We start from the raw sequence: 14,939 nt of genomic DNA, 5'->3' as shown, positions 1-14,939 counted from the left end.
ACTGTTGCTCCTCCTCGTGCCCTTTGGGCCGGCAACACAAATGTAGAGCAAGTTTTTTCATTGATGTCAAGCCAGTGGACAAAGGAAAGGAACAACTTAAGACTGCTGCATTGCTGAAAGGGATCCTGCATGTACAGTACAACATCAGGCCCACATCTTGCTAAGTATCAGAGGGGTAGCCGTGTTAGTCTGGTTCTGTAGAAGCAGCAAAGAATCCTGTGGCACCTTATAGACTAACAGACGTTTTGCAGCATGAGCTTTTGTGGGTGAATACCCTCATCTTGCTAAGACTTTCATGGGTACTTGCTGAGCCATCAACCACTTCTGGGGAAAATGAGCTCTATAGAGCAATACGCCTGGGTGGCCTGTCTGCAGAGACATGGGCTTGACATTTACTTGGGAGGCCATTACACCTATTTATACATGTTAGAGATTCCAGATAGAAACTGTACCCCGCCCTGCGCAGCACCCTCTGCTGGGGGACGAGACCTCTGGTAACCCTGAGCCCCAAGCCCACGCCTGCCATGGGGGAGGGGCCGGGAGCCTCGCTGTCATTGCGGGAGGGGCTCCACTTGGCCCACCCCAACTTTGCGGAGCGCCCAGGCAGTCCCGCGATGATTGGGCGCCGCTCAGCCCGTGCCCGCCCATGAACCCACAGTCACGCCACGGCCGAGGGCCCCCGCGAGCTCCCTGATTGGAAGGTTGCTGTGCGGGGCGGTGTCTACGGGAGCGAGGAACCAGAGTGGGCGGGGCTGGCAGAGCGGCGTTCTGCCCGCCCGGGCCTGGGCGCGGTTTATAATGGCGCACGGTGACGCTCGCTAGCGTATTGTGCTCGCTCTGGACCGCGCGATGCAGCCCGTGGTGCTGGTCACCGGCGCCAGCAGGTGAGGCGGGAACACCCTCGTCCATCTGGCGGGGCGGGCTCTCTAAGAGCGGATGGGACCCCAGGGGCTCGGGTTGGGGTTGGAGGCGGCCCCGCGCTGACCGGGCTTTTCTCTCCCTGGGCTGTTGCAGTGGTATCGGCTCCGCCCTATGCAAGCGGTTGCTGCGGGAGGACGCTGGGGTCCGGCTGTGCCTGGCCTGCCGGAACATGCAGAAGGCCACTGCCACCAAGGCCGTGCTGCTGGCCGCCCACCCGGCCGCCCAGGTCACCCTCGTGCGCCTGGATGTCAGCAGCCTGGAGTCCGTCCTGCGGGCAGCCAGCGAGATCCAGCGCAGGTGTGTAGAGACTGAGTAGGCCCGGGCTTGTGGGTGCTGTGTCCCTAGCCCTGGCTGAGGTGAGCAGGCAATAGGGACCCCTCCGGTTCAATCTACTGCATCCAGCAGGTGTCTCTCTCCGGCCCACCCTATGCTGCCTGTGGCACTGGGAGCCAGGCCTGGAAATAAGCCTGAAGCACAGTCAGCTTTTTTCCACTCAGAATAGGGGGACAGGGCTGAGAGGCGCCCTCCTTGAGCTCAACTGGTGCTGTTCAAATCCCTTTTCCAAATGCCATCTGTAACTGGTCGGACTCACCCCTGTGGCACCTCTGGGGAATTAGCTCTATTCCAGCCCGGAGCACCCTCTGCAGGCCAGTGATCCACCTGTTTGCTACTGGCCTGAGTCCCTCCCAGGACCCTGGTGCCTCTTTAACCTGTAACTGGGTTTTCCCCTCCCCAGGGAACCCTCACCTTGCCTCAGTGTGTGGCTACTGCCAGTCATTGTCTAGCCCCACACTCAGGGGCAGACTGCAGTCTCAGCCAACTCATCCCTAGCAAGGAGGGTTTGGACCTGCTGCTTTGTCCTACCCCTGGGCTGCCCTCTGCAACCCGCAGTACCTTTGGCCTATAGCTAGGCTGCAGCCTGGGGCTTTCCAGGCTGGAGCTCCCCAGCCTTGCTTCACTCAGGTACCTTCTCTCTAGCTTCTAGCAGCCAAGCCCATCTCCTTCTGAAGGCAGAGAGAGACTGCCTGGGCTCCTGGCTTATAGCCTTTTATAGGGGGCCAGCTGTGGCCTGATTGGGGTGTGGCCCAGCTGCGGCTACTTCCCCAATCAGCCCAGCTTGAGAGCAGCAGCTCTCAAGCCCTGCCAAGCTGCTTTCAAACCCCGGAGCAGGGATCCACCCTGCTACACCATCCTTTAGTGTGCATAGGGCAAAGGGGGGGCTCCTTGCCCAGCTTGCATTTGCTTCAGGCAGTAGTCCTAGAATCATAGAAGATTAGGGTTGGAAGAGCCCTCAGGAGGTCATCTAGTCCAACCCCCTGCTCAAAGCAGGACCAACACCAACTAAGTCCTGTCAGGCTCTGCAAAGTCCTTGTGTAGCCAGTGGCTTAGGCACCATGCTTCACAAAATATGGAAATTCAATGTATACACAGCATAGGAATGCTACAAGCCCCTCTTCTGGGGGGGGGGGGTGTCTCTCTCTCCCCCCCTCTTCCCCCAAGACCACCAATCTTACCTCTTTAGCTACTGCAGTGACCTCTTTCACCTACCATAGTCCACAAGTACACCACTGAGCCTGAAATGCTAAAGATTGTCCCTGAAACCAGGAGCACAGGGCAGCTTCAGATAGGAAGTGGTCTGTTTGCCACTTGCCTTAATGTTGGTGGCCACAATGTCATATCTTGAACAGGAGAGTTGGTTTTCCAAGTTTCTCTAAAGCCTTCCCAATGTTGCTTCCACTAGCTCTTCTGAAACAGGAGAGCCATCTAGGTCTGCTCTGAGAGGGTTAGACAACACAGCAAAAATGCATCAGCCTCAGGATGTATGTACTAAGGCTCCCAGTATTGCTTCCAACCTCCTCAAAGGAGCTGAACTGATGGTGGCAAAAATAGGAAATCTGATTCTTCCATTGCAGGTCCTCATGTCTGGGTTCCTCACTTGCCTATGTTTCAGGGGTGGCACAGTTTTGTTTACACACTGCTTTGAGATTGTTAGTTGGAAAATAGTAAATGCAGAGTTACTGTGGTGATATCTGTGTTATAAAAATCCCAGGCCCAACAGATATTAGCCTGTGGATGTTAGGTGCCTAAATCCCATTGAATTAACCTAATCTTATTTTCTCTTGAAGAACATTCTGGATAGCTAACTGACATTTGGAAAATGGATTACTTATTGTCATCAGTTATATTTTAAGAACTCTAGATTTGACCCCCCCCCCCCCAACACTCCAGATTTTGTGGGATTTTTATATTCAGAGTGAATTTTACAGTTCAGATCCCTATAATGGGCTCAGTCAGGAACTCTGAATCTGAGTAGTCTCAGAATCTGGGGAAATTTATTCTGGATCCTCGCTCTGGATCATGTCTAGTTTTATTTTGTGAAATGACATCTTCATGATTAGCTTAATACTACTTTGAACATCAAAATACAGAAATGACTTGTCTCTGAGCTTCTCTCTCCATTGTGGGCTAGCATTAGCTGTGTTGGGGGTGGATGGGGTGTGGTTTGTTTGTTTTTTTAAACAAGATATGCTATAGATAATAGCCATAACAAACCATACTGTTTGTGTTTCCTTTGTGTAGGTTTCAGCGCTTGGACTGTCTCTTCCTGAATGCTGGGATCATGCCAAATACCCATGTTAACTTCAAAGCACTGATCTCTGGTCTCTTTTCTGGGTACAAGATACCATCCTTAAGTAACATACTTTTCTTTTCCTAGTTTCGTCCTTGGACGAGTAGGGAGAGGGGAGATAAGAAATGGATGATGGCATGAATGAAAGTTCCAGTGATTCACTGAGATTTCGGATGGCTGATAATGTGAGGGATGGTTAATGAAACACTGAATGAGTGAGTGGTTAGCTAAAAGGTGAACAGATCTTCTTTCTGTTATAGTCATTACTTAGAAAGTCATAAATGTGCATGGTGGCCTACAAAGGCCTTCTGCTCAGAAGAGTTTACAGTCCCGGTAAAGCAGAAAGGCTTGCCAAACTGGATTCAATGAATTATAACAGGGGTTCTCAAACTGGGGGTCGTGACCCCTCAGGGAGTCGCGAGGTTATTACGTGGTCACCAAAAAGTTTGTGAGAACCCCTGGTCTAAAGAAGGTTCTTGAAAGCATGGGGGAACAGTATGTTTAAAGCAGTGGGGAAGGTGTGAGGAGACTGAGAAGGAAGGAGACACATGTATTGAGGTAAGGAATGGTATTAAAGAGATAGCAGGCAGAAGTAAGGGGCTTCTGAGGTTTGAGCCTCTAGTGAAGTAGGTGGGTGAGGTGGTGGTGAGCAACTTCTCTGTTTAAAGAGACCAGCAAGATCTTGATTGGCAGATGAAAATCACAAGTAGAGTTGAGACTGCTGTAGAGGCATGCTGGGGATGCCGTAGTTAAGGTAGTGTCAGGTCTCTGCCTCTGCCAGGCTCTTAACATCTGTGTTTAACAGCTTGAGAACAGGAGAAGAGAAACTGGATGTGAGCCAAGGCTGGGGATGGCTGGCTTGAACAGTTTGAAGAAGGCCTAAATCCATTTGCTCATTTCTCAAACATGGAAAGCTTTAACTGTACTGGTGTATGGTTGGAGCGTTACAGCTCACATCATACAGACTGTTACTGGTATACAAGTGCTTATACTGGTACAGTTGATTCCTATATGGGAAGAGGGAGTAAGCTATACTGGTATAAGGCATTTTTATACCAATGTAACCATCTCTGTAAAATATTGATACCCTTAACATAGGCTGGTTTATGCACAGGTTTTGTAACCGCATAAAAGTGTGGAGGCAAAACTGGTGCTGTAGGTGGAGACTGTGGATTTGATAGCTGGAAGGAGGAATGAATTCCACCAGACAACTCGGATGTATTAATGGCCTACTGGGCATGAGATGGGGGTTGTAGATGGGAGGCAAAAATACTAATAGAAATGGGTCACCATACAGCCTTCATTGAGTCTTTAGGATCAGCCTGTAGGTGTGCACAGGAGGCTGGGAGAGAGCAGGAGATCAGCCACAACATTGCAGAGCATCAAGTACTTCTCAAAGAGCAATGAATTATGATTTGTTGTATCCCTCTGAAATAGAGAAATAGGTCATCCCCATCTCTCTCTCTCTCTCTCGATATAGGGAAACAGAGTCATGGAAGTTAAGTGAGTGCAAATTCAGTGACTGACAGAGCCAGGAACTCCTGACTCTCATCATTTGCTTTAACCACTAACCAGACTGCTTTTCCTCTGAGTTACAGCCCATGTTACAGGCTCCCATTTAGTTTGTGAGCAGCAAACTGGTCAGTTTAAAGAAAACTGTTTTCTGTTGTAATAACAAATCTCTAAAATCAAATCTCAGTAAAAATTGGAGCTGGCTTTCAAAGTTCAGTTGAAAGACTATTTTTTTAAACAATTTTTTGTTTTTAAAAATACAAAGCAAACAAAAAACCCTGGCACTGGGACCTTTGTTTTTCAAAAATTATGCTGTTAAATATTTAAGATTATCAGAATTCTTCCTTTTTAACAAGTCATTTTTATTTATTTATTTTTTGAAAAACCAAAGACTATTTTGAACCTTCAAAATAAAAACTGCTTCTGAATTTAGTTCTGCAAGGAGTTTAACAATCTTTTTTTAGAGCAGGTCAAAATGCTAAAACTGGTAAGTGGGGATGTTTTAGAATTGTTCAATAAAATTGTCACCCAAAGAAGCTGTAGCTCTGTCTAAAATCTGTCGTCTTGTATTCTAGGAGAGCAGTCCACATGCTGAGCACAGCAGAGGGGCTGCTAACTCAAGAAGACTGCATCACTGCAGATGGCCTGCAGGCGGTGTTTGAAACCAACCTCTTTGGGCACTTTATACTGGTACAGCTGCTTCTGGCAGTCAGGCCCTGATTCTGGGTCAGTGTGCAGTTTTGCATAGAGCAGGAATTAAATGAGTCAGTGTCAACTCTCTTCCAGTGTTCCGGTACACTGACCCAGTCTGGAGTGTAGTTGAGTAACGTGCAGTGGCCCAGGCATAGGGCAGGAGCCCACACCATCCCCTGTACATACCCTGGCCTGGTCAGCTGTCTCCTAGTGGCTGAATGACAGCCAGGTCTGGGATTTCCCAATGTGCAGTCAACACTAATTACTGAAAGAGTTAGAATTACTTCAGGGTTACTCTGCACAGCCAGCAGACGTGTTGGCTCCTAAGAGAAACAAAGACCTGGTTCTCACTACTTTGCAGCCTATCTCCTGTGCAAAGTGAATACAAACAGGCTATAAAATGCTACCAACCAGGATGTGGGTCTGAGGTACACCAGTGATGTGATTCTCCACTTGTTTCTTGTGCAGTCAGTTAACCCAAACCCCTGCCCTCTAGACCAGTGTAACTGAGAAGTAGGAATTATTTTCAAATATCCATTTCAGTAGTTATCCCAGGACAATAACTGTCTTATCTCCTTAGATTCGGCAGCTTGAGCCTCTGCTATGTTGCCTTGAAAAGCCCTCGCTGCTCATCTGGACCTCTTCCAGCAATGCCAGGAAGTCTGCTTTCAGTCTCACTGACTACCAGCACAGCAAAGGCAAAGAGTCTTACAGTTCCTCCAAATATGCCACTGACCTTGCTAGTGTGGCTCTGAACAAGCACTTTAACAAGCAGGTGAGGGTGTCTACCCTATGGTATGATGTGGAAAGCTGTAACACTTGAGCATGTGGGCCTCAGAAATGTTGATAAGCTGGGATGCTCTTCAGTGGCAGTGGTATGTTGATGCATAGTTGTTCCACATAGCAGTGTTCAGTTACTTAATAGATTGCTCATGGATGTGAAGGAGCTTGGCTAGGGTGAGTTTCAAGTAGGTATGATTAGTAGGATGTGGTGGGGAATGTTTGCAGAAGTTGCTTTTAGGTTTCAAACATGATACATAATTGAGCTCTTACCTTCAAAATACTTGGAAGCTGTAGCCTTGCCTTTGGGACAGACATTCTGTCTTCGCTGGCTGCATTGTATTGATGTATAATAAACCTTTCATTCTGTGGAGTCATCCCTATGATGATTGGCCTGCTCTGTCACACGAACTAAGCAGTCCATCTAATCTAGCAACCTGCCTAAGACTGGCTAAGAAACATTTTAGCCGAAGGTGCAAGCAACTCATATGGAACAACTATAGAATAACCTGCCTGTAAGGGAAACTTCTGCCAACTGATGTGGCTTATGCTCAGAGGTAGGAGTTGATAGGGCAAGTATTTTTAGAAGGGCTATCTAATATGACTGGATGGCCTGTAAAATCTGTGGCATGGCAGCGGATATTGGTGTGGGAGCCGTTGACCATCTCACACTATGATCTCAGACAAAAGGCAGGGCCTTCCCTGTCTTGGGCCTGTGACTAGAATGAAGGCTGCTTTCCCTTGTTCTGTGCCAGTCCATAAGTGGCAGCCTTCTTTCTGAAAAGAGTTGCCATCCCTTATTGCTGCTTGTTTGGTGGGAGAGGGCTTAACTATATAATAAGGATGAGGAATGTGTAATACTTCTCTACACATTTCTGCTCACTGCTGCGCAGGGACATCTGCTGACTTTATGTTGTGAGGCCTTTGGAAGGTGCAAACCGCCTTGTAAATACTTGTCTGGTGTGTGCTTTCCAAGCAGATTTGCAGCGTTTACTGTTGGCTTGTATCCTTTCCTCCCCCTTCTGCAGGGGCTGTATTCCAGTGTGGTTTGCCCAGGTCTTGTGATGACTAACCTGACTTATGGAATTCTGCCATCTTTCTTCTGGAAGCTGCTTATGCCCATCATGTGGATAGTGAGTAATCCCTCTGAAACTGGGTTTATTTTCAACTCTTCTTTGGGCTGGGATGGTCTTGGGCATTTCACTCCTGGGGTATACATAGTGTTTTATCCCCAAAGCAGTTGTACAGTGTCCTTCGCTCCTAGTATGAATGGAAATGCAGCAGATTGGCAAAAGGCCACTTCCCAACCCAATGTGAAGCAAAGAGACTATTTGGCCCTTAGGACGAGCAGGGTCAGTCTGGGAGGTGGAGTTTCAGCAAAGAGATGCCTAGATAGCATGGGGCTCCTTATCTGCAGAGGCTTGGAGAGGGCTGGTGAACAGCCAGCCATTTTTTTTCCTTGCCCATATGTTTGTAAATGGGTGTGAAGCTAGTGCTACCAGTTAGGGGGTGCCCCATGGTTAAGTGCCTTGTGATGGGATACTACTGTGTGCCATGTGCTGCAACAGCGAGAGAAGAAGCTGTATCCTGGTACAGGGAGTCCTTTGCCACGCATGTTGTAACAGAATGGCAAGGATCTCCTGCTTCACTGTTAGCAGGTGTTGAAATCCTTAAGGAACTGTAGGTGAATTATGCTCCACCTTGATAGCAGGCAGGTAGAGGTACCCCTCTGGGAAATCGAGAGCTAGCATCTGGGACAGGTGTCGGCTAGAAGAGAAAGGTAGCTTAAAACAGCCAAGCCTGGGAATTTCCCTTCAGTTAATTTAACCCAAAGCACAAGAGTGGGGTGACGCTCTGCAGTGAGTGAGGCTTTCTGGAGCTGGAAAGGGGACTCTACCACCAATCACCTTTTATGGCCCAAGATCAGTATTGCTGCTGAGAGGTGCTAGTGGAAAGCCCCTAGATGGGGAAGCAGATTTTAACCATGGCCTTTGATCTCTGGTTGCTCAGCCTCATGCCTTTAGGTTCATTTCCCAGAGGTGCTGAGCACTCACCACTCCCATAGCCCCAATCAGAGTTATTGGTGCTCAGCATCTCTGGGAATTAAACAGAAATTGGGCAACTAAAAGCAGAGGGACCCCAAATCTGAGACACTTCTTGAACACATGAACCATAATTACTAACTAGGCTTGGTATTTTCAAAGCACTAAGCATTGGCATATGGTAAACTTCCATATGGTAAACTTCCCACTCCAGTAGAAACAGAGCTAGATAATCAGTGCCTCTGAACAACATTGATTTAGTGATCAATGGTTCCATGTCTAGTTGGCAGCCGGTATCAAGTGGAGTGCCCCAAGGGTCGGTGCTGGGGCCGGTTTTATTCAATATCTTCATTAACGATCTGGAGGATGGTGTGGACTGCACCTTTAGCAAGTTTGCAGATGACACTAAACTGGGAGGAGTGGTTGATACGCTGGAGGGTAGGGATAGGATACAGAGGGACCTAGACAAATTAGAGGATTGGGCCAGAAGAAATATGATGAGGTTCAACAAGGACAAGTGCAGAGTCCTGCACTTAGGACGGAAGAATCCCATGCACTGCTACAGACTAGGGACCGAATGGCTGGGCAGCAGTTCTGCAGAAAAGGACCTAGGGCTTACGGTGGACGAAAAGCTGAATATGAGTCAACAGTGTGCCCTTGTTGCCAAGAAGGCTAATGGCATTTTGGGTTGTATAAGTAGGGGCATTTCCAGCAGATTGAGGGATGTGATCATTCCCCTCTACTCAGCACTGGTGAGGCCTCATTTGGAGTACTGTGTCCAGTTTTGGGCCCCACACTACAAGAAGGATGTGGATAAATTGGAGAGAGTCCAGCGGAGGGCAACAAAAATGATTAGGGGGCTGGAGCACATGGCTTATGAGGAGAGGCTGAGGGAACTGGGATTGTTTAGTCTGCAGAAGAGAAGAATGAGGGGGGATTTGATAGCTGCTTTCAACTACCTGAAAGAGGGTTCCAAAGAGGATGGATCTAGATTATTCTGAGTGGTAGAAGATGACAGAACAAGGAGTAATGGTCTCAAGTTGCAGTGGGGGAGGTTTAGGTTGGACATTAGGAAAAACTTTTTCACTAGTGGGGTGGTGAAGAACTGGAATGGGTTACCTAGGGAGGTAATGGAATCTCCTTCCTTAGAGGTTTTTAAGGTCAGGCTTGACAAAGCCCTGGCTGGGATGATTTAGTTGGGTTTGGTCCTGGGGGTTGGACTAGATGACCTCCTGAGGTCCCTTCTAACCCTGAGATTCTATGATTCTATGAACTCACCTTCAGTGTTCCTACACATGGAAAATGATTCCTAAGAGAATACAAACTTCAGCAGTGAAGTCCCCAGCTTTCTGGTGTATTTTGTTTCTCCCTGGCACCTCTGGTGGAAAGTGGCCTCTTCCACACGCTTCACTTTCCTTCACCTACCTTTACTCTTTTCCCCCCTGCCTCTTTCCTTTACTGTCTCATCCTGTGCCTATTCTTTCTCTGCAGCCCTCAGTTTTCCAGCCTTGCTAATATTCACACACTATCTACAGACAGCCAGACTTCCTATGTCTGTCAGCCAGACACCTTTCTATCTGTCCCCAGATCAGCTGGCTCTGTTTGGCCTCGGCACTGCTGCCACAAACTGCTACCTGCTTGCTGTTGGGACCTGCCTGTGCCAGCCCCAAATAAGTCCACTCTTGCTGCTGGCTGCCTCCTCACTGAATCCCTTTTCACTGGATGACAGGGTGTGACAAATTGTACTCCACCCACTGCTTGGGAGCCACTCAAGAAGGAGGTGGCTGGAAGAAAGGCATATTGGGGGGGGAGGGGCGGTAGGCTAGCTGGTCCCCTGTGCCCGCCCTACCCCCCAGCAGCAGGGAGCGACCTGGTGATGGTGTTGGCCATCAGGATGGTTCTAATGAATCTACAGTGGCCCTGGGCTGAAAAGTGACACCTGGTCATCTAGCTATACGTAGGTAGGCCTTACTCAAGGGGTGGGAGAGCTGTTAGCTAGGCCACTAGCAGCAGAGGGCCTTGTGCCTTGACACTACTGCTGACCTCCAGGGAGCTCAGTCTTGGTTCCCTGCTCCAAGGTATAGGTGCTAGTAAGTTTCATGTCTTTCAGATACGCTTTTTCACCAAGACTTACACACTAACTCCGTACAATGGAGCAGAAGCTCAGGTATGTAGCATGGCTTGCACCTCAAATCACTGCTTATCTGCAGTGTGTAACTCCTCCCAGCCCCCAGATGTCTGGTGCTGACTGTGAATGCCTCCTCTGCCAGATGGAAACCTACAAAGCAGTGTTTCTCTACTCTTGCCTTGCACATCTGAGCACTTACTGTGGAAAGTGATTAAGACACTAAGCTGGTATTTGAGGTTCTTCAAACAAATAGCTTTTTACCTTCTTCCTCACCTATTTTTAAAAAAAAATATATATATATATCCCCTTCAGAGAGACCCTGTGGTCTCTAGATCTCACTTGTGATGGTCCTTTCTGCTCTTACCGAAACCAGGACCTGTATTCATAGATGTAAGGCCAGAAGGGACTGTGTAAGTCAGAACAAATGGTTGTAACACAAGTCATCAAACTGAACCCAGTAACTCCTGCCTCAAGCAGCTTGTGTTGAATCATGGCATATCTCTCTAAAGACATGGTAAGTGTGACTAATGTCTATTAGGAGCATGGATTGTGCTGTTCCCAGTACCACAGGGAGCAGAGCAGCCAGCTGCCTCTGTGGAGCTTAAGTGGAATATCTCATTGAGGAAACTGGGCAGTCTGGCATCCTCTTCCCCCTGCATGTTGCCAAGCTGTTTTGTTCTAAAATGCAAGGCTGTCAGAACAAGCTGGACTACCTGTCCACACAACTATGCTATTGTCTTTAAAGGTATGGCTCTTCAAACAAAAGCCAGAGTCACTGGATGCACTAATGAAATATCACAGCTGTACTTCACCAATGGGGAAGAACTGTGTGGAATCCCAAAAGGTAAATATAGCAAAGACTCTGAAGTCCAATTTACTCTTGAGGGAATTCTGCACCAAGTAAATAAAAATCTTGTGCACAATATTTAAAAATTCTGCAAATTGTATTTGTCAATAAATAAATGTGGAGGCTCCAGCATGGCACGGGGGGAACACAGGCCCCTGGCTGTATAGAGTGGGGAGATCACCCTGCAGCTCCCTCCCCCAGGAAACAGGGTCTGACACAACCCAAGGGCTAGGACTGCCCCAGAAACATCCTGCCCTCTGTGTCAGGCCTGTGGGCAGGCAGGGGATCTGGATGCACAAGGAGGGGCTCATTCTGGGTGCAGGGGCAATGGGGCTCAGTTGGGGGGCGGTCCTGGGTGTGGGGGGGCCTTGGGAGTCTAGGTGCTGGCAGCGTGGGGCTAGGTGGAGCAGGGTTCAAGAGTGTGTGTGTGGGGCTTGTTGCGGTGGTCCAGGTGCAGTGGGTGGGGCTCAGCAGGGGGTCAGGGTTTGGATGTAGGGGCAGTGGGGCTGGATGGGGGCTCCAGATGCAGAGGGTGAGGCTGGGGGGCGGGGTCTGGGTATGGGGTGGGTCCAAATGCAGATGAAGAGTGGCTCCCTGTTCAGTGACACCTCTCCTCCTTCCCCCCACTCCCCGTGGTGAAGAGCAATGGGAGCAAAGGGGGGGGCGAGCTTCCTGCAGCTGGGGGAGATTTCTGGGGGTGGGTCTGATCCCACCCTGCCCCAACCACCCTGCAGGGGAAGAGGAAGTCCTGTACTCCCCCAGCCCAGCTGGGAGTAGCACGCAAGCCCAGTGCATCATAGGAGCCACCACTGGCATATCTCCAGAACACCCCTCCTCCCCTACCACTGCAGTGATTTATCTCTCTGCTGGCTGCTCTGGATGCCCTAAACAACATGGCCATGCTGCTGGAGAATGGTGCATGACCACTCTTGCAGCTTCCCTGTCAGAAAGCTGCTTTTCAACAGCGAAGCAAAGAAATCAGCGGAGGAACACACATTCTGCACACATGCCGTGGTGTAGAATTCCCCCAGGAGTACAAATGGGAAGAGCTGGACAGTTACATATGGGGTGAAAACACTTACCTGAGAACCTGAGTCTTCCATCCTTGCTGCCATTTATACTCTACTGCACTGTGCCCAACCTAGCCTGCCAATCTCTGCATCTCACTATATGAATGCGCTGCCTCTGTACTAACTGAATGCATAGGTAGGTGGCCATTCAAGTAGGCATTACAGGACAGTGTCCCCAGCCCTTCTGCAGCAAGACCAGAATCACCAGCACAAGGCTTGATACAATTTCTTGCAAAGAGGACATGGAAGCCCAATGGACTAGTAGGGGGATTGGTTTGAACTTAATTGGATCATAGGAGTTCAAACAAAACCAGCGTGAGGCCCAGCCTTTCCCATTCCCTTCAGAGCCACTGAGAGGTATAAGCAGACCTGCAGGATTTCTGCTGCTGGGAGGTGGAGAAAGGATCTCCTCTCACTGCTGCCCACCACGACATGTGTAGTTCAGTGAGACGGGGGACTATCCTTTTTTCACCCTTTTGTAGTCTTCTTAGGAAGCTCTGACAAGCCCCCTTCTGTTCCACTAGTCCTCAATTCATGTTCTGTGCCGATTGTACAGTTCTACTTTGACTTTGTAGCAAGCACACAAGATAATACATCTATTGCGGTCGTAACATTGTGCTAGACATGGTATAGATATGACAGTCTCTGCATCAAAGAGCTTACAAAGCAAACTTTGTTCTATCTGATTTAATTATACACTTGGTCTACTTCTGGGTGGGCAGCTGGAGTTTAGTGCAGGGGGCCAGGCAGGGCTGGAATGGAGAGGGAGGAGTACAGTGGGCAGGCATGGGGTGCTTGGCAGCTGAAGGGCTGCAGTCCCAGCAGAGCCAGAACCCACAGCCAATTACACTATAGCAAAGGAGAATTCCCTCTGCAGAGTCAGTGAAGTAAAAGATGTTAGGCGGTGATGACTCCAGCTGAAAGCCTAGATTTCACCCTTTGCATCCTCCAGCTGTGGTTAATGCTGGCTGTCTTGAAGGAGCCTCAGAGGGGAGGCAGTGGGGAGGGGCTTCAGTAGTGTACACCATGCAAGTTCCTCCTGGCTTGTGCTGCTGTTTCCTCACTGCAGAGGGTACAGTTTACCCCTGTGTCCTTGGCAACTTGTGCTAATGCTGGGGGAGCTTTCCTTCCCCCAAAGGCAGTGATGCCACATGCTATCCCACATGATGCAGCTTCCTTTTATTTGGGGCTGTAGCTCATCTGTGGGAGATGCTAGCCCTCAGTCATTTGGGGCTACACTCCTAACCAGCTCCCTGGGCCCATGACATAAGTGGCTGAGTGGGTGCCTTTCAGGAGGAGACTGAGCCTGTACTTGGCTTTGCCCATCTCTGGTAACATCCAGAGGTTCTATGTCAGTCCACATTTGCAGCCCCCTTGGTCTAATATTACTGCTCTGGTTTTCTTGCAGATGGATGTGGAGGAAGAAACTGCTGAAATATTTTATCAAAAGCTGTTGGAACTGGAGAAGCATGTCCTAGCAAGATTGAATGCTCCCTTGAGCCCCAAGTAACAAGAGCCAGACAAGGCCTCTAATGACAAATCTTTCTGGCACTAGTGACATTGGAGTTCCTTCTAAGTGGGTATTATGCATTTGCAGTAGAGGCCTTCTTGGAGACATGTGGCTTTGTAGCACCTCTCTCCTCTGCTCAGTCTGGGAAGGAGTATCCTCCTAGAATTGAGAGGGACTGAATAGTTATTTAGTCTCCTGGAGTCCAGTACAGGATTGCTCTCTACACATTCTAGTAACTTGCCTAAACCAGGCCTCTATTTCTGTACATGTCACGGTCTTTACAATAAACTGCAGCCTCCAAGAACTACTGAGAAAAAGCATGAATGGGTTGAGCGCTCAGTGTGAGCCCAAGGTGAAAATAGGTGGAAGGGCTGCTGTTGGGCAGAAGGCCCCTCAGGTGCTAGGCTTCCTAGATAGCCACATGTGGCGGCTAAGGTCAGACTCTTCAAAAGCTGATCAACATGTCTACATGGACACTGCATGTTAGAGTACTGCAACTTGACACCCCAGCTTGCAGCACACTATGGCCATGTGGTTCCTGCTCGCTAGAAGCCCTGTAGTGTGCTTTGATCTTTCAAGCATGAGAAGATCAAAGTGCGCGGTGGAATTTTTAAAGCTTACCAGCAGGATCCACACATCACTTAATGTGTAATAGGCTGCAGCTTGATGGAGAGAGGTGACCATACCCTACCTCTTCCTAAAGTATAAAGTGCTTTTTACACAAAGAAAGGAGCAGTATTGCTTTCATCCTTGGGTTGTAGCATCTTGTATTGAGAAATAGAGTTGGTGCAGACCTCAGACATAACT

The 14,939-nt window shown here is 48.9% G+C and overlaps 1 protein-coding gene across 4 annotated transcripts; it reads left to right on the top strand.

The window, feature by feature from the left end:
• Nucleotides 1–713: 713 nt before the first annotated feature.
• On the top strand, nucleotides 714–14,554 carry HSD17B7 (hydroxysteroid 17-beta dehydrogenase 7). Of its 4 annotated transcripts, XM_039485550.1 has the most exons (9): nucleotides 728–884; nucleotides 1,015–1,218; nucleotides 3,502–3,594; nucleotides 5,638–5,752; nucleotides 6,336–6,530; nucleotides 7,564–7,668; nucleotides 10,688–10,744; nucleotides 11,451–11,549; nucleotides 14,031–14,554. In XM_039485550.1, the coding sequence occupies exons 1-9, from the start codon at nucleotides 850–852 to the stop codon at nucleotides 14,130–14,132; spliced, it is 1,005 nt and encodes a 334-aa protein (XP_039341484.1). In that variant the 5' UTR covers nucleotides 728–849; the 3' UTR covers nucleotides 14,133–14,554. The 4 variants fall into 4 exon arrangements, 3 of the variants coding, with proteins under 3 accessions (XP_039341486.1, XP_039341484.1, XP_039341485.1); XM_039485551.1 differs by lacking the exons at nucleotides 11,451–11,549; nucleotides 14,031–14,554 and adding an exon at nucleotides 11,079–11,444; XR_005583818.1 differs by lacking the exons at nucleotides 7,564–7,668; nucleotides 10,688–10,744; nucleotides 11,451–11,549; nucleotides 14,031–14,554 and having other exon boundaries at nucleotides 714–884; nucleotides 3,502–3,614; nucleotides 6,336–6,473.
• The last annotated feature ends 385 nt before the right edge of the window (nucleotides 14,555–14,939 follow it).

This window comes from Mauremys reevesii, linkage group 8, assembly GCF_016161935.1.
Source record: "Mauremys reevesii isolate NIE-2019 linkage group 8, ASM1616193v1, whole genome shotgun sequence".
Lineage (NCBI taxonomy): Eukaryota > Metazoa > Chordata > Testudines > Geoemydidae > Mauremys > Mauremys reevesii.
The sequence above is the reverse complement of the archived record's forward strand: the minus strand, read 5'-3'. Positions and strand labels throughout refer to the sequence as shown.